This window comes from Leptonychotes weddellii, chromosome 3 (assembly GCF_054177405.1).
Source record: "Leptonychotes weddellii isolate Sample4059 chromosome 3, ASM5417740v2, whole genome shotgun sequence".
Classification (NCBI taxonomy): domain Eukaryota; kingdom Metazoa; phylum Chordata; class Mammalia; order Carnivora; family Phocidae; genus Leptonychotes; species Leptonychotes weddellii.
In genome coordinates this window covers 18,979,752-18,999,387 of record NC_138371.1, presented here as the reverse complement: position 1 = coordinate 18,999,387, position 19,636 = coordinate 18,979,752, and the positions used below count along the sequence as shown (strand labels likewise).

Genomic DNA, 19,636 nt, shown 5'->3' with positions numbered 1-19,636 from the left:
CTTGGTTTAGAGGCTCAGTTGAGTGCTGCTGAAGCCCTGATTGACTCCATGAGCTTGGTAAAGAAAGATGAAAAGGAGGACACCATTGAAGATTTGTTTCCAACCAGCAAAATCCCAAATCCTCAATTTCAGAGATTATTTCAGGTAAGAGAGTAAAGATGAACCACTTTTTTTTTTTTTTTTAATGAAAGAGACCTGAGTGAAAAGTTAGTGTAACTGGCCAGTCCCAAACAAGCATCTTTGTCCTCTGAGAACCTCAGTTGCTTTATTTAATGGAAGAATAATACCTTTCTCATCTTACTAAAAAAGATAAAAGTACTCTGAGCTGTTAGAAAGAAAGAAGTAAAGTTAGGATACTTGAAAAATTATTTTTCGGGGCACCTGGGTGGCTCAGTCAGTTAAGCGTCTGCCTTCAGCTCAGGTCATGATCTCAGGGTCCTGGGATCAAGCTCTGCTTCTCCCTCTGACCCTCCCCCTGCTCGAGCTCTCGTGTTCTCCCTCTCTCTCGCAAATGAATAAATTAAAAATCTTTAAAAGGAAAAATAGTTAAAATTATTTTTCTAGAGGAAAAATAAGTTTTTTTTTTAAAGGCTAGTTTTTTAATAAAAAGCAGATTCTTCTTTTATGCCTTTTCTAGGATTTTCTCCTCTATTTTATATGAAGGAGACTTTGCTTTGTTTTTAATACCCAAATAGAATTTTTGTGAACTGTATAACAGTATTAGAAAAGAGGTGTTCCAGTACCACATCTGCTAAAATTTCATAACTAAAGGTAGCATGGAGGTCAGATGAAAAGGTTATAGTATGAAATTATTAAAGAGTAACTAAAATACAGAAAACTATAAAATAGGTATTCCTGAATCTTGAGCCAAAGGAATTGGAAGGTGGTGGAGATTGGATTAAGGGAACCGGAAGGCTGACAGGAGAGCTGACTTGTGCTAAAACAGGGGAGGGATCGGCTGAAGGAATACTCCAGTCCGAGATGGAGTTGGTGGCAGCAGGACAGAGCCTTTGTGAACCCCACAGAGCTGACATCACAAGCAACTTTTTCAGTCATGCTCTTTTCCACAGAGGAGTGGAGGCCCTACTCTTGCAGGGGTGGGGTAGGTGTAGGGGGAGGTGAAGGAGAGACCACTGATTGTCCCTTTTGACTCCTTTCTCAAAGCATCTTTAACTGTCTCAAGTCCATATCGGGGCCTGTTGTAATTTCAAAGGATCTCTTATTCAGAAGAAACTGCCTGTTGTTTTGATGCTTACATTTCTTTTAAGTAGTGAAAACAAATCTTTTCTTCTAAAGTCAGAATATAAAGCTTAACATGTAAAGGGCTAACTCAGTGACTACTTCAGTATTCCAAGTGTAGTCAAGTGTACACGACTTGTATAAACTTCTTTGGTGTTTTTGACAAGTGGACTTCAAGACCTGAAGCTCTTCGTCATTTGTAGGGAAGGGAGGAGCAGACCAGTTGGTGTGGGAAGCTTGCAAAAATATTTGGTCACTGTGGTGAAAAGCAGAAACTTGTAATAGTTGGCAGATTTGCCGAGGGTGGGTTCCGTCTGCCTCAATACCTGTTTATTGGGTTGGTGAATAGATAACAAGCCACAAGCGTAGGTATTTGTTACCTTTCAAAGCTGCAGGCACTAGCAGCTTTGATTTTTCCAGCTTAGCAACCTTGCTTTCTTTTGTGGGGGAGAGTTTTTAATATGGTTCATCTGTACAAGGAAGTATTACTACTATGGCATTTATAAATTGAATTCACTTAAAAAAAAAAACAAAAACAAATCTTTATTGAATACTAACATTGTGCCACGAGCTAAAGATCGAATAACTCACTGCTTGAAAGGACCCCTCTTCCCCAGGGGAGTGAGAGGAGAGAAGATGCAAAACCAATAGGTACAACAGTGATGGGTACAAAACACTGTGGGGAAAAGATTTCTCACAGGTGGATGACTGAAGGGAGGCTTCACCGAGGAAGAAAGGGGATGTGTGATGTGACGGGGCCATGGCAGGCAGAAGTAGGAGCATGTGCAGAAGCACGGGAACATGGAGGAGGATGCTGGATTTGGGGACCGCCAGCTAGTTGCACTAGGCTGTGCGGGGAAATGATGGGAATGGTGGCAGGGAAGGTAAGCAGAAGGAGGATCATGAGGCGCCAGTCCCTTGGAGGTTACCCTGTAGGCAGTGGGAAGTCCCTACAGGATTTCGTCAGCAGGTGGGTGACAGATCTGTGGAAATGGGCTCTGATGGTGGCATGGAGACAGAGGGGAGACCAGTGAGAAAAGCTGCAGTGGCCCCCCATGAAGGCCTGAATTAAAGCAGCGACAGGGAGAGCGGAGAGGGAAAATGTAAAGGCAGAGGAGGCAGGACCTAAGGTACTGGATGTAGTTGAGGAGAAATCGGAATTGGAGAGAACAGGATCCTAGCTTGGATGCGTGGAGGGATGGGGTCACTGTCAATGACGATGGGGAATACAGAACGAACAGCCAGAAAAGGCAGTTCGCGTATTTTTGCAGGTGTTAAATGTGAGCTATCTGTTGGCTATATCCCAGTACAGACACCCAGTGGGAAGTTGGAGGTAGGGATACAGAGCCCAGGAGGGAATTCAGGACTTGAGAGTCTTCTTCATTCGGGTAGAGATAGCAGTGAATGAGATCCCCTGGGGACCGTATGTTACGGGAGAAGATAAGAGAGCAGTCCTGGACACCAATGTATGAGTGAATAATTAGGGATAGACAGAAAGAGAAAATGAAATGTTCCTGTCACCACTACCACCACCACCATCCCCACCCAAAAAAAAGGCAGAGAGGTCAGAAGAACTAGGAGAAGCTGGTGCCTTGGAAAACTCAGGGAGTGAAGCCTGTCCAGAAGGAAAGAACCGCAAGTCAGACGCTGCTCACTGGTGAGTGAGGGTGGGCATGGCCAGGGCCTTCGGGGTCTGTCCTGAAGTCTTTGCTGACTTTGAGGGCCTCGCAGCAGTGGAGTAGACCAGGGCTGGAGGAGGAAGCTCTACTGACGGAGGGGAAGAGAGAGAGGACACGGGAAGCTAACGAGGATGTGGGGCCCAGGAACATTTCCTTTGTAAATGAAACATTTCATAGCTGAGAGAAAATGAGCTGGGAGTAGGGGGCAAAAGTACGGAGAGGTTAACCAATTTGTTGACAACAGGTTAATTTACTTCTAATTTTGGAAAGAAATGCTGAAAGATAACATTTTTGGGGAAGTGTACCGTAACACCTGCCTCTTAAATCGTTGATACAGTGTTGGTAAAATCAACATATTGATAACTTATAAGCTAACCATGTGGCCTGTGGATTTTTTTTCTAGTCTTTTTCAAATTGTAAAAATCATATCAAGGAAAAACAGTTGCTTAAAATAGAAATAAGTTTAAGATTATAATCTCAGCTCCTTTGCTATTAAATAGTGTTACTTTCTCATAACCTCAATTTTTGAATGAATTGAGATTTTTTGATTGAATGAATTTGATAAGTATCCTGCTTAGTTTTATCTAAAATGCAACCTTTGAAAAAATATGAGTGGTTGATGCTTTAGAACATCTCCTGTAGGGTGATGACACTGTTTGAAAGAATTGCCTAGAATTCATACTGAAGATCTGGAATATTTTTCAGTGGGGGGGTTGGGTAGGATATTTGTCCATTGTTTGTCCTAGTTCTTTTCCCAGAAATGTATTTGAATATCACAGAATCTGCCAGAGTAGTCTGCTGTGTTGCGTGTGGGATTACTGCTTACATCTTGAGGGCTTTCTAAGCTTTGTAGGTAATTTAATGACCTGAGGGAGAGCACTGTGAATTAAGAATTATGCACAAGAAGGTTGGGGGTAGATTCATAGGGTTTGGGATCACTTTGGTTTCTCCTTTTGCTTCACATTAAACGAGCTGATGTTGTTGATGCTCAAAGGAACCTCGAGTAATTAGGAAAGAGGAAAACGGGAGTGAGACTCTGAGACAAATGAATATACTATGGAGAAGGAAGAGTGTGGTTTGGTGTACTGAGATGAGGGAGCAGCACATGAAAGTTCTAGAGGACATAAACTCATGATATTTACTATTTAAGCTGAGGTTTTTTGTTTTTTAGAATGGAGACTTCTAGCTTACATTTTCTACAGGGTAGGAAAACAGTCCATGGGGTGGTATAAGTCATATACCTTGTGATATGAAACAGTATTTTGAATTGTAAGAACTTTTCAGCTCCCTGGTTTTTTTTTTTTTTCTTTAAAATTATCAAGGTTTAAGTCTTCTAAAGGTGGGAATAGTAGGAGTCTTGTTCTCCAACTGAATTTTGCAATGATTCTCTAGCAAAGGAAAGAAAAGGTCAGTGAATTGATAGTTTCATTTTGCTTACCTCCCTGTCCTCCTCCTATTGTTTACCTTCCTATATTCCTTTGAGAGTTTTTACTTTTCTGGGCAGATGCTGGCATTGCCAAAGCCTGGCTTCGTAGCCGGGAAGCAGTACTGGTGACTGAATGGAATGGCTTGTCCAGGTTTCCACTCATGGGAGCAGTGCAGACCAGCCCTGGCCTTGATCCTGGCCCATCCTTGGTGCCACTTCGTGACACTTGTATCAACAAATAGAGTCCCGGGAAAGAGTCCCTCATTCCTTCAACCAATACCTGTTAGCTGCTTATTATGTGCCACCCACTGTTTTTGGTACCTGACATTTAGCAGTAAACAAGACAAACAAGATCTCTGGTTTTAAGAGGGGAGGTTAAATAATAAACAAGTAAAGTGTAAGATAAGATAATTTTAGATATGACAAATGCTTTACAAACTATAAAACAGGGGTGACGGGAAATAGCTGGGCGGCAGGATGGGAGTAGAGTGTCAGGGTAAGCCTCTCTGAGGAGGTGGTATTTGAGCAGAGAATAGAAGGATGGAAAAGGGCCAACTCCATGAGATCTAGGGGGAGCCCTATGAGCCAGAGAGAGTGATAAAACAGGCCCCAAAGCCTGGGCTGCACTGCCGTGGGAGTGAAGCAGGAAGAGCCTGTCCTAGCTGGGGTGGGAGAGTGAGGGAGGCAGATGAGGGAGGCGCTGTGGTGTGCTTGACTTCTTCGGGTGTGGGAAGGGCTTGGTTTAAGACGGCTTCAGCTATGCGGGACAGTGAAAATAGATTCAGGGAACCCCGTTAGAAGGTGATTGTGGTGACTCCCACTCGAGAGGTTGGTCCCCAGACAAGAGTGCTGGGAGAGCACATGGACAGAAGTAGATCGACCAGTGGAGAAGAGCCCAAACTCAGCACTCTGGGGGTTTGGGACAGACCAGTACTCTGTCTCTCCCGCAGACTTCTCCCTGGGACTCACCGAGCTTGGCAGCTCCACCTGAGCCCCGTTTTCACTTGCTACACACTGTTGTCTAAGATTATGCAAGGGAGAAAGCAGTCTGCTGAGGGAAGCCAAAAGGATTAGACGCTTCTGGAATGATGCGTCTTAGGGAGGCTTGCGTATTGTCTGGGTGGTAGAAGCAGCAGCCTCTTTCTGTAAGATGAGCCTCTTCTCTAAGAGGCCTGCAGCTGATGGCACTGCTGGGCTCAGATCTAGTTTACAGTTGGTTGTAGATGTTGCCGGTGTCCTGCTAACCCAGGTGCTTCTGAGGCCACCTCTTTGTTCCCTGTTAGAGGTGGTAGGAATCCTATAGCCCTCGCAAACTAAACACAGAGGATCTCCGATCAGGAAAGTCTAGTGGTGGGTATGATGTCTACATCTGTGTTTTAAAACCCCTCTTCCTTTTCCACAGTGTCTGCTACATAGAGCTTTACATCCCCAGGAGCCTCTGCCCCCTATTCAGCAGCATATTTTGAATATGCTGGACCCCCCCACTGAGGTGACAGCTAAATGTCAGATTCTGCTCTCTAAAATAAAGACCGTTTTCCCTCTGACTGAAGTCATCAAGAAGAAGGATCAAGTGACTGCTCAGAACATTTTCCAAGACAAGTAAGTACTCGAAGTAGTTGCACTTGACATTGGAGTACATAAGACTGGGCAGTCTTAGAGGAGCTCTGGAATTAAGAGTTGCATATGGGTCTGTGGTTGAAGGAAGAAACCTTTTGATGTTTGACCCTTGCATTGAAAGTAGTCGTTTCTCCTGTCTGTCCATTGTAGATCTATTATCCTTACAAATTCACCTGGAATTTCTTTTTCTTTTTTTTTTTTTTTTTCTACCTGGAATTTAGAGCTATCTTTTGGGTTGTTGATGTTTTGATCAGCATCACATTCTTGGTGATTTATGTTTAATGGGAAGGCTAAACAGTTTTTGAACATCTAAGACTAACTTTTCCTGTTTTTAAAGTAGGGTGCTGGGACTGAGAGGACAGGGCTCAAGGTCATAAGTTTTTTCAATTGGGAGGCTGGCATCAGAGAATAGCAGTGAGATTTTTGGAGGAAAAGTGGGAGGAAGGATGAAAACCTGACCCTTCTTTAGCTGTGCTCTTACTGTATCAGTGATGTACTTGGGTATACCAGGAGTGAGGGTTTTGTAGTTTAAGGACTGCAAAATGCTTTCCTGTGATCAAGCTTAAACCAAATCAAGCTTTCAGGTAGCTAAATAAGTTTTTTCCCTCATCAGTTGCTGTTCACAGTCTGTGTCAGTTTCCATTCAAAGCAAAACAAAAATCGTAAGAAGTTGTTGATGATCCCGAATCATTTAGGTGTATAACATTGATTTTACCAGGTGTGGGTTCAGTTATTGGTGACTTTTCTCCCCAAATCAAAATGATCTATTCATTTCTTTAGGTTACATTCTTTTTTTTTTTTTTTAAAGATTTTATTTATTTATTTGAGAGAGGGAGAATGAGAGACAGAGAGCATGAGAGGAAGGAGGGTCAGAGGGAGAAGCAGACTCCCTGCTGAGCAGGGAGCCTGATGCGGGACTCGATCCTGGGACTCCAGGATCATGACCTGAGCCGAAGGCAGTCGCTTAACCAACTGAGCCACCCAGGCGCCCCTTTAGGTTACATTCTAAGATTCAGTTTTAGACCATAATTTTTTTTTCCTTTTTTTGATTTCCTTCCCACACCTGTATCTTTATTGACAGACTAAAGCATATTGTAAATACCCCTTGGAGGAGTACAGAATAATTTTCAGAAACATCACAGGGTTCTGTAAATTATTAATTTATTGAATTATTTTCCACGTTGAATAGAAAGCTTTGCATGTTCTGTGACTTTTTAGAGGTTAATACCCCAAGCTTTGTCAGAATTGGAAGGAAAAAATCATGGGATTGGTATGTTCTATCATGTGCGTTCCTAACACATCCTGGAGAGCTGTGCATTTCTTTTTCTTCTACGTAGGCAGACTGTCACTAAAAATCCACTTTCCCTCTGCTATCCTCATCTGCTGTATCCCTCTGGATTAGGATTTTAGAACAGCTCTGTACACTTCTGAGTCCCTTTCTTCCCGAGACAGGTTTGCTGTGGTCTTGCCACAGTCATGTGGCTGTTCTCTGTGTATTAAAGCTCCAGTGCATGATCTTGATTACCTTCTGGTGTTGTGGGAAAGAAATGGGCTGTTTTTCCCTCCTCCCGTTGATTAAAATGTAAATTATCTGGTTAAAAAGCACACCATGAAGGCCCCGAAGACTGTTGTTCTGTGATTGGATCCCTGCAGTGATTACACCTTCAGCTCTGTTCCTCCTGCTCACTCTTCGAGGAAGCCCGAGCGCATCGCGAGCTGCTTGTGCTCTGCTTCCATAGTGGTTTGCAACATTGCCAAGTCATCGGCCTGGGGCCTGGGGATTATCTCGCTCACACACACCTACTCACAGGCCTATTCTCAACCCTTTCTTCTCAGAAATCTTCCAGGCTTTTAAGAACTGCAGAAATGACTCATTTAACAAATATTTATTGAGTAGTTCCTGTATTTAAGAAGAATGACTCAGTCCCTTCTGCAAGGTTCTTAAACCCCTCAATTTTAATGATGAGGCTTCAACCAGCTTTAGAGGTGGTCTCCCTACTGGGGAAAAATTGCTAACAACTGGCTTTGTTTTTGTGTATATTCAGCACCTCCATATTCACAGTACCTAGTTCCATTGTAGAGGTGAGGGGCTAAGACTGGGGAGTGGGCAAATGTCTGTGCAGGAGGTGTCAGGCCAAGACAAGAGTCCTGAGCTGGGAATCACCAGTTTTTATTCCAGCTTTGCCACTCTCGATCTGATTTTGGTTAATTTACCTTTACAAGAGTTTCTCCATCTAACAACAGCCTCATCTCAAGATATTTTAACAACGAAATCACAGATACTGAAGCAGTTTGAACTATCTGAAAGGAAGGCAGGAGTCAGAACCCAAAGCAATAATAGTATCATTATCCAATAGTATCAATATCCAATGAATATTTGAGAAGATTAGTATTCATGCTGGACCTGTTGAATCCTGAGTGTTAGGAGTGATTTCTTCATTTCAGAAAGGTAGGAGCACCATCTGACAATGTAGTCCAAAAATGTTCTGTTACCCCTACCATATAAAAGTATTGCTTCCCTCAGTGTTGCTGCACACCCTTGAAACGATAATGTCGTCTCTTGGACAGGGAACTTCAACACAAGAATTAGGACATTGGAGGTCTAATCTTGTTTGGGCAGCTAACTCATTTGTGATCTTGATTTCTTTTTGTCTCTGTGCAGATATAGTCTAAACTTTCCTCCTCTTTTCAAGTCCCCTAAGATCCTCCCCACTTACCTTCAGCGACCAACCTCACCTGGTTACTGGTATAGACCTCAGACTCCAGAGTCCGACAATGTGAGCTGGTCCCCTTGCTCTGCAGTGTGACCTTAGGCACAAGCTGCTTATCCACCTTAAGCCTCAGTTTCCTCCTGGGTAGATAGGGATACTAGGAATAGCTCTCATGGAGTTGTCATGAGGGTTAATTGAGTAATATATACTAATGACTGTTGCATGTCTAGAACCCAGTACAGTGCCTAACACATAGTAAGCATACAGTGTTGGTGAGGAAATGACTTACCAAATCTTTGTCATGTCCCTGGCATATTCGAGATGACTCCAGTGGTGATAGCGGTGTCATAGGGATGATAGAGACCCGTAGGTGGGAATGCGTCAGTACTGTGGCCCATTTCCTCTAAAAATATACCTGTGCTGCGTCTGCCTTCACTTACTTCTTTCCTTTTTTCTTTTTTTTTAGATTTTATTTATTAATTTGAGAGAGCGAGTGTGCGTACAAGTGGGGGGAAGGGGCAGAGGGAGAGGGAGAAGCAGACTACCCTACCGAGCAGGGAGCCCAGTATGAGGCTCGATCCCAGGACCCCGGGATCATGACCTGAGCCGAAGTCAGACGCTTAACTGACTGAGCCACTCAGGAGCCCCAACTTCCTTCTTTCGGGTCTCAGTGGAAAGGGGGTACCTCGTCCTGTCCAAAGTCCTTCCTTTCACCTGTGTCCTGGGATGCCATCTTCTGTCTCATCTGATACCTCTGTCCACTAATAATTTCTTCCCTCTTTCTGTGTTTTCATCTTCTCCCTCCTGACCAGCTCCTTTGCCTCCACGTTAGATTGTATTTCTTTCCTCCAAATCAAAATACAATCATGCCCTCAGCTTTCTCCCTTGGATTGCTGCCTGTTATCATCTTCTTTCCTTCCATAAGGTAGGCTTATTGGAAGAAAAGTCCACACTGCTGCTTTTCCCAGCCCCCACCACTTCCCTGCAACCCATCTTCCATAAGACACTAACTGGGAAATTTCCTTCAGCCTGGCGGTCCTTTCCTTTCCTGACCTCCTTGTAGCACTTGACATTGTCAGTTATTTTCCCCCTTGGGACTCCTATATCTTCCTTAACTTTAGCTTCTCCAAATTTTTCTTTCTAAACCTTTGCAGTTTCCTCTCAGATGCCTCTGACAGTGTAGTCCAAAATGTACTGTTACCCCCCCACACCCCCCGACCCCCCGTCTTAAGTGTTGATGTTCTGTCCTGTAGGACTCCTTCTCAGAAAGAGCTGACATGTATTGGACACAGGTGTGTGCGCTGTAAACATGCCTTGCCTATGTGGACCGTCCTGGCCGTTCTGGGGAGTAGATTCTTCTGTTAACTCCCTCTTAAAGCTGAGGACACTGAGGCTTCGAGAAGCTAAGAAACTTGCCCAAGATCACAGGGGGTTAAGTGTTGGAGAAAGGGTTTACACCCAGTCTGACTCCAGAGCTTGCCTTCCCAACCATTATGCCATATTGCCTCAGCAATGCATGTCTCAAGACCTTTTATTTTTTCACATACAGGTCTTCAGAAACTACTGAATATCTGTCTATTCTAATATGCTTCCATCCTGTGCTCTGGACATCTGAAGTATCTATAGATCCCTCAAGTTCAGTATGTCCAGAAATGACTTCATCATCTTCTGTCTCCTGCCATGCTCCCTTCAAACCCTCTTCATGTTGTTATTCTGTGTTTTAGTGAATGACACCTAATTTCCAGGGAGCCGATACCTTTCCTTTACTTTCCATGTCTGATTGGTTTACCAAGTTGTGTTAGCTTTACCTCAAACCTCCTCCTTTGCTTCAGGTTAGTATAGTGGCTAATAGCACTGATTTTGCAGCCAAGTAGAGTTGGATCCAAATCGAAGCATTTCCTTTCAATGGTAGTTAAAATTGGCAAGTTGCTCTGTGCTATTTGCGGTAACAAATATGTACCTTTCAGAGGCCCTACGGGTGAGTGGCCTTAGAGTACAGAATTCATTGTGGACCCCCTTACTAACTGTGTGCTTTAGACAAGGTCAGGCCCTTTTGAACCTTGGTATGTTCATTTGTAAAAGGTCAATAAATGATAGCTAACTCTTAAGGTGGTTGTGAAGTTTAACTGACTTTTTTTATTAACATATAATGTATTATTTGTTTCAAGGATACAGGTCTGTGATTCATCAGTCTTACACAATTCACAGCGCTCACCATAGCACATACCCTCCCCAGTGTCCATCACCCAGCTAACTGAGGTATTTTAAATATGCTTGGTGTAGTGACTAGCCCATGGTTAATGTTTAAAAAAAAGTTAGCTCTTATTAGCATCTCCCACTGCCATTGCTCTTCTATAGTCCTCAGTTTGGCCTGCTTTACTGAGATAACCCCTTAAATGATTTCCCTTTCAGGTCTTACCTGTTTCCAGTCTACCGTGCATTTGCTACCTGAATGATTTTTTTTTTTTTTAAACAAATCTGATCACATCAACGCAGTGATTCTTAATCTTTGTGTGTGCATATGATGGACCCTTTCAATAATCTGATAAAAACTGTGAACCCTCTGCTGGAGTGGAGGGGGGTGGGAGGGAGGGCGCTGCTGGGTGATGGACATTGGGGAGGGTATGTGTTGTGGTGAGCACTATGTATTATGTAAAACTGATGAATCACAGACCTGTACCCCTGAAACAAATAATACATTATATGTTAATAAAAAACAAAATAAAACAACAACTGTGAACCCTCTCCCCAGGAAAATGACCTACCATACTAAATTTTGCATATAATTTCAGGTGGTTCACAAATTCCTTGTTACTATCCTTGGACACCTGATTAAAAACCTTTGCTTTAGTGGCTTTCCATTAACATTGGCTTAAGATCAAACCTAGAGAAAAAAGAGAAACCTAAAAAAAGAGAAAACCTAGATAAGCAGAAAGAAAAGAAGTACCTATTCATAATCCAGCTCCCTAGAGATCCACTTTCTTTCCTCACACTTTCTGTGTCCATGATTTAGATACAGTAGTCCCCCCGCTCCTTATCCATGGGGAATGTGTTTCAAGACCCCCAGCGGATGCCTAAAACCATGGATAGTCCTGAACCCTATCCATGCTATGTGTTTTTCTTATATACACATTACATACCTATGATAAAGTTTAAGTTATAACTTAGGCACAGTAAGAGATTAACAACAATAATAGAACAGTTATAATAATACACTGTGATAAAAGTTCTGTGAATGTGGTCCTTCTCTCAAAATGTCTTGTACTCTACTCACCCTTCTTGTGATGGTGTGAGATGATAAAATGCCTACATGATGAGATGAAGTGAAGGGAATGACGCAGGCATCGTGACGTAATGTGAGGCTACTGTTGACCTTCTGACCCTAAGTCATAAAGAGAATCATCTGCTTTCAGACTGCAGTTGACCGTGGGTAACAGAAAACTGTAAAGCAAAAACCATGGACGGGGGGGGCTACTGTATTTTCCATCCCCCTTTCTCACTACTTCCCAGCCTGCCTCTCATGCCCCAGCCCAGTACAGCTACTGGCTATCCTCTTAGAGGGACATGCTGTTTACCACAGTAGTTTGTTAATCGCTTGTTTATATATTTATCTCTTTTGTTTGGTGAATTTTCTGAAAGTGTTGGTTGTGTATTACTTTTTGTACATTTAGAATCTAGAGCCTAGTGTAGTGACCAGCATATAGTAAGTTATTAGGTAAAAGTTTGGCCAAATAGATGAATTACAAAATATATACATATTTATAAAAGACAACAAGAAAATGAGAAAGAACAGTAAATTATTCTGACATCCAAATGCAGCAGCTGTTGACATTTGTATGTCTGCTAGGGTCTTGCATGGATAATTTCTATCTTCCAGAGCTCAGCTTCTTCAGGTAATTTTGGGATGAGAGTCATTGCCCTTTCCCACTAGAGAGAGACATTATTAGTTTAATATATGTAAAATTCCTAATAATGCTATTAAATGGTTCAGTCTTGAGAACATTAACCATACTCAAATTTTCACTACTTTCTGCTTATTATCTTTACCTGTCCAGTCCTGGAGGATTGATATACATGTCTCTTTGTCCTTCCTTCCCTAGAACCATATTTTGGAGGGTGTAAGAAATTCTTCATGCGATTCAACCTTGTGTTCTCACAGAACTAAGCATAGCGCTTTATATGTTTAATGCTTTTTAACAGCACTATATGAGGTGATTTGCATTTTTGGAAGACTGTAGATGAGTAGTGATATGCTCATGGTGCTTTTCATCATAGTATTTTTCTGAGGAGCAAACTGAAGACCAGCGAGGGGAGTCATTTAATAGACTTTAAACTCTATATATACAAAAATTAAGATACCAGCCAATACCTTTAAGAAGACGTAAGGGTCCAGGGTTAGTCAGTGGAAAAAGTGAGACTTGAATCTAGGAGTACTATGTTGTCTTTCTCTTGGGAAGAACTGACAAAGGTTCACTGAGATGGCTGTGACTCTTTTAAAAGGACTCCAATTCTGATGGAATTTCATGCTCCCTTGGGCTTGTGCATTTTTCCTCTGTTTCTGCCATCAAGGCTTTGTGTGGTTATTTCTTATTCTACTTGAAGAGCTCTGGATGACTCACCCCTTTTCATGTTTCCTTGTCTCTATCCTTCTGTCTTCTACTTCTCTTTCCTTCTCAAATGGAAAAAGGCAAGTGTTGAATGGAAAGATGTCAAGTAATAAAAGTTTTAATACATGTTTATGAGTCTGTAATAATTACTTCAGCCCTTTTATCTCATGGTAAGAGATTCTTTATTGAAATACCATTGAATAAGCCAGCTTATGCCTCATTTTTCTTTGTTTTTAGGATGACCTCTTCTTCAAGGCTCATTCTCTGAAGGTTGGGCTTTTGAACAAAAACACATCACGTTTAGTTTTGGTCTTGGTTACTAACTTCCCTTCTCATTCAGCCATTTCTTGACCGCTGCTTTGGCCCAGATTATTTGTCTGGGAGAAAAATTCTATCTCTATATTCAGCAGCTTAAGGGAGATTATGGGCAGAGTCTTTGGATCTGTTTTTCTTCTCCTTTGCAATTAATTTTCGTCCTCCTCTTGACTTTAAGGCAGGCTGTTGAAGCCAGCATGTTACTTGAGATAAGATGTTTGATACAGTTCCTTGGAATCATCTTTCCCTTACTACACAGATGCTGTTGGACTGTTAGCATATTGCCCAAAATAGAATTAGGTTTATAAAAGAACAAATTAAAGGGCTTTTTTTGAAAGTGGTTTTTTATAGTTTAAGCACTATTAAGAACAAGGTCTTGCATATTTAATTAAGGATTGTCTAGTAAGTTTTGACAGCTGTGAGCAGAAGCTTATAAAGCTCTCCCATATATGATGGAGAAGATGGGGTATTAGACCCAAAGGTCATCCATGTCCATGGAAAGCTAATAGCTATCAATTCTGAGACAGAAACTAGCAGATGGTATCTGAGGGGTAAATGGGTCTCTTCCTGAAATGCCGGGTTTCCTTTACCGTTGCTTGCAGTTTCATCTTTGGAGGGGGCTCTGTGCTGCGGCTGCTGCTGCTGACTTCTCTGGCGCTGTGAGGCAGAGCCAGGGTGGCTCCTGTCAGGCCTTCGGGAATTTGGGGCTGTGGGGGTGGGGGTGGGGCAGGCTCTTCGTCAGCAAGGACTAAGTGCGGCTGTTTATTTTTGACACTTGAAAAATAAACGTATACTTCATGGGTCAACCAAGTCTGGTTTTTGTATTGTGTATTCTGTTCTAAGAGAAAAAATCCATTTATTTCTTTTCCAGCCATGAAGAGGGTCCCACCTCTAAAAAACTGAAGACTGAGGAAGGGGAGGCCTGCTTTAGCATCTCCAGCCTGGCTGAAGGAAGTGTCACCAGTGTAAGCAGTACTTTCCCAGGGTGCTTCCCGCCTTCCTGGAAGGTTGGGACTTGGGGTGGGGGGCGGTGCAGAAATGCATCAATTTTTGTTAGTCCTTTAATAATTCACTTTCTCTGGTGCTTCTAATATATGAACCATGTACATCCTTCCCACACTTCTTCCTTTATTGTCAGGGAATTACCTACAGAAATCTGTCCTTGACACATGTGCGTAGAGCATGGTATAATATGCAGTGCATGGAATAGCTCAGGTAGCACTTTTGTTAGAGATTTTTTGGTTGGCTTTACTTTGCAGCTTTCTGTTTAGTTAAAACGATGGGATAAGTGGAGGTTGATGATAGGAGTCTTAGTCTCCGAATTTGTAAAATTTAAGAGCATGACTTCTCTATTTCTTTTCTAATATGTAACTTCGGAACAGGCCTCACAAGTTTAACATTTTCCCAAACCAAGTACCCTTTAACACTTGAGATCTTCTTTATTTAATGAGAAGGTTTTGGAACTTGAATATATTATTTTCTGTTAAGTGGCATTATTTGAATCAGTGAATTTTAAAAATTGTCCCTTACTAGCCAAATGCACTAGGAAGGGGCATGCCTTTTTTCCAACCTTAAAAAGGAATGCTCTCAGGAAAACTGAACATCTGAAAATGATTTGGATTTTTATTTCAGTGTTTTATAATAAAAGAAAAAAGATCATGACCTTATTTGTTCTGAGAGCTTTTCTGACTGCTATCCCAGAGCAACCTCGAAACTTTAGTACATTTTGTACCAAAGTTTACCAGCTGTAATAGAAGCCCATTGTCTTCTCCCCAGTGAGCTGAGTGATACTTTGGGCTTGTTGAGGTTGGGACTGGAAGATTTTTTTTTTTCTTTTTTTTTAAGAGAGGGAGGGGCGGGGAGGGTGAGAGGGAGAGAGAAGGAGAGAGAGGATCTTAAACAGGCTCCACGTCCAGTGCAGAGCCCGACACGGGGCTCGATCTCACAACCCAGAGATCATGACCTGAGCCGAAATCAAGAGTTGGATGCTTAACTGACTGAGCCACCCAGCTGCCTCCAGGTTGGGACTGGAAGATTAAAGACCTATGTATGATCAGGTAGTGCCATATAGTGTGCAGAGTTTCATCTTTAAAACTTTCATACCTAGCACTATGGTAAATCTTTACACAATATCTGCTTTTATTTTGGGGGGGGACATGTGCAGCTGGACATGTTTGTATGTTCTACCAAAACTTCAATGCCAGAGAGACCTCAGCAGTCCCCACAAAAGGGCAGTTCAGCAAACCAAGGATGAGGCAGTTATTTCTCATGTCATCTGCAGTGCGGCAAATATATTCTGAACGGACCCCACACTGCAGAATCCTCCCCTTCCTACTTGTTGGGTGTCTGGATGTACCAGCACTGTGTCACATAAGGCCTTCTGGCTGAGCTGACTGGTGACTTGGGTTGTAGTACTTCTGACCTCTCTGGAAAGAAGTCCGCTTCCATAAAGAGAGATAAGTGAAAGTACGGATGGCAGCTCTTTGGCCACAGGAATCTGCCTGCTTTTAACATAACCCTGGAAATGGAAATGAATAGAAAGGACCTTCTCTTTGTCTTTGGTTTTATTTTAGAAGAGCACACTTACTACATTAAGCCATCTTGTATTGCTGGGGTGCTGCCAAAAAGAGAAGTGATCTGCGGGTTTATTGTCTGTGTGTGCATTCTAGGTCGGAAGTGTGAATCCTGCCGAAAACTTCCGTGTTCTAGTGAGGCAGAAGAAAGCCAGCTTTGAGGAAGGTGAGTGCTATGCTGTTGCCTCTGCATTTAAGGGAAGATAGATAATTAGGGTAATGGATTTATACTCTAGATTAAGAAGTGTAGCCTTTTGTTGGTATCCTTATACAGCAGGTTTCTTTCCTCGTGGACCTTTGTGATTGTGTGTTACTGGTGAGCTCATCAGAGCAACACTCTGAGCACGTGAGGGTAAACTCAGCACAGGTCTGCCCAAGTAGGAAAAGAGCTAATTTGTAGGTCTTTTTGTTAAGAAAACTGTAGGCCGGAACCTTAGAGCTCTTGGTTCCACTTCACTGAAGTTCTTTGGGGTCTTGTGAATGAGCTTGGAATAAAACATTTAAAAAAAATATTTTTTCGAGAGCACACGAAAGCGGGAGGAGGAGCAGAGGGAGAGGGACAAACGGACCCTGAGCTGAGCACAGAGCCCAGTGCGGGGCTTGAACCCACAACCCTGAGATCATGACCTGAGCTGAAATCAAGAGTCTGATGCTTAAATGACTGAGCCCCCCCAGGTGCCTCTGGAATAAAACATTTTTGTGTCATGTCTTCCTCTTTTCAGTGACCCATAATTCTTGTTCTAGGCCTAAGGGTTTGAGCCTCTTTACACAAGTCCCAGAACACCGTCCTGCTGCCCCTAGATTTGATCTTTCTGAAATTGACTACATCCTCACATTTTCTTTTTATGAATTAATAACCTAGAATTCCACTTAGGCTTGGGCTAATATTTAAAGTTTCCTGGAATGGACAGAGGGTCTGGGACCAACATTCATTCGCTTGATTGTGTTCAGGTACCTCTTTACTCTTTAAGGAGAGGCGGCTGGCAGTTCTAATCCTGCAGGTTTGTGCATATGAGAACATTGTGTTCATTATTGCCATCCAGGGTCAGGCCTGTCCGTGTGTTTATGTGAACGTGTGCACAGAACTTCTCTCCCAACTTCTTGGCATTTTAGGGGGAGAAATGACTCCTAAATGTCTAGGAAACCCTACAGTTTCTACTTTGATCCTCTGCAGTGCCTGGCACAGGTCTAGGTTACTTCTTGAGAGTCTGAGAATCCTAGCAAAACGCCTGGGCTTGTTGTGCTGTTGCCCATAGGCAGTCGTGACCACCTGAGCCCCAGAGCATACGGTCTCCTGGACCAGTCCTACTGGCAGGAACACCGAAGGCCAGCCCATGAGAATTTCCGGAGGAAGACAAGCTTCGTTACTATGATAATCTGTATGTTTTGTGTTTTGGGGTGGGGAAAGAGCTTTTTGCCCTTTTAAGAATTGCCATACAGGAGAAAAGCTCTTGAGTTTAACACAAAACAAAACTACATCTAAGTAGATGAAGGAGATCTGAAATTAAAGTGACAGCTTTCCAGAAGGATTGGTGGAAACAGTACTTCAGAATTTCTCTCCTGCATGTATGGGGGTGATCAAAGGAGGCTTTCATAGCATTCCTACCTGTGCTGTTTTCTGCTTGGCTGCATATTGTGACTGTGTTTGGGAGAATGCAGAGACATTACTGTGGCAAGTCAGCCAGCCGTTGTCTGTCATGATTACCGTGTTTTTGAAGAAAGATGGAGGCCTTCTTAGCTTTTGATTATATGTTGTCGATTACCTCGGCCAAAGGCAGAGTTCCTCCCTTTGGAAGTGACTAGTCTTTCTGGCTGGTAGAGGTGTGGTCTCTTCAGGGACTCAATCTGGCACGGTCATGAATGTAAAGGCAGGCACTAGTGTCTGCTGTGTTCAGGTCATTGTGCTAGCATATTCTGTATATAATAGCATGTGCTGAGCTATTATATTCTTTGTCTCAGTTATCCCACAGAGCACTCTTGCAGTCATGTGAGCAAGTGGAGAAGACAGTAGAGCTTTAACAGTTGGTGCCAGGATTTTCTGAGAAAAATAATTTTTTTTTTAATTGGGAGAATATTTTGGTAACTGCTTAGGGTAGAGGCTGAGCCTGTCTCCAGCCTGGTGGTTAGCCAGTCAGGGTTCAGAGAAGAGGGACTCTACTGACATCATAGAAGTAGAAAAACGGGAGCTAGTTCAGGAAAGGAAGGGCTGAGTAGAAAGGAGAGGGAGTGAATGAATTTATATAAGGACACAGTGTTCAGCAGTGTGTTCCCAACTCATAACTGCCAATATTCACTGTCAATAAAATTCTGGATTCCTTGGTTTGAGAGCTCTATCTGGGGAAACTGGTGAAGAGACAAAGAGTTTTGGGTCTGGAATTACTTCAGGCAGAGCAGAGAAAGGACCTGAGAGCACAGGAGACCAGAGTCTGAAGGGCCCCATGAGAGAGTAAATTCTTAAGAATTTGCTCACATCTCCAGAAAACAGTGTTTCCGCAGGCCATGGAATTGGGGATTCAAAGCAGTCTTGTGAAAGTAACAAGGGCAGGTGACCCCTACGTGGCATATAAGTTACAATAGGTAGCATTCTCCCCATTTTATGCGAAAAACTACGACTAGGAGAGATGAACTTCTCCCCTAAATCACACAGGGATTCAAATCCTTGTCTTTTTCAAATACTGGATTTTTCTACTTAACCGACTGTTTCTCCTGATTCCTAATGCCCTCCTTTCCTACACATGTTTGTTGTTGTTCAGACATAAGAAGGTCATGTATTTTCAACCTTGTGCCTGTAGGTAGGACTTTTGAGGAGTAGACCGTCCTTTTATGTTGAATGTGACTGAGACCTGGTGTGCTGCTGGTGGTTTGATGGTGGGGTCCCTCTGTTCCTCCGTCTAGGACTGGGTCAGTCAGAGCTCTGCAGTGACCTCACAAAGGCAGACTTTCTGCAGGGCTGTGGGAAAATGGGACTGCCCACCTGTGAGCAACCAATTCTGTTTTATGGTCCTAACCTGGCTTCCCTTTTATCCTTCCTTTCCTTGCTTCAAGCTCCAGAAATTGTTTGTTCATTACTTTTCCTAGCTGTGTTCTGCATGGGCATCTCTACTAAGGCCCTTTGTGAGTGAAGACTCACTTTCCCTGAAGCCCAAAATTGTCCTCCAAACTTGAAGCTACCTTTCTGGTATTGCTCTCCTCTGTCCCTCCCAGGGATCTGTACCTAGGGCAGAGGAGGGAGAAGCTCTTCTCTTTTCTCCAGTAGATCTGCTTTTTAAATTCAGTTGCCAAAAGCATGATCAGTAATAGACGGTAAGATTGTTTTACCCTTAGAAATTGACCTGTTTACCTATTATTATAAACTAAAATATGGGTATAATTTCTTTCTATCTGGCTTAATAGTACAGTCATACCTAGAGTTTTGCGGTCCTGTCCCCTTGACACTAGCAGTCTACAGTAGGCATCTACACATTTTCTT

At 42.8% G+C, this 19,636-nt stretch overlaps 1 protein-coding gene across 5 annotated transcripts in view; it reads left to right on the top strand.

Annotated features, from left to right (window-relative positions):
• Window positions 1–19,636, top strand: part of XRCC5 (X-ray repair cross complementing 5) — a 78,384-nt gene that overhangs the window by 34,264 nt on the left and 24,484 nt on the right. For 4 of the 5 annotated variants that reach the window (XM_081813653.1, XM_081813655.1, XM_081813654.1 and 1 more), the window contains exons 13-16: window positions 11–144; window positions 5,747–5,943; window positions 14,466–14,559; window positions 16,264–16,333. In XM_081813653.1, coding sequence (XP_081669779.1) covers window positions 11–144; window positions 5,747–5,943; window positions 14,466–14,559; window positions 16,264–16,333 — 495 coding nt within the window. Of the gene's footprint in view, window positions 1–10; window positions 145–5,746; window positions 5,944–13,516; window positions 13,563–14,465; window positions 14,560–16,263; window positions 16,334–19,636 lie in introns of those variants that run through there. The other variant, XM_081813657.1, reaches the window with a different exon arrangement.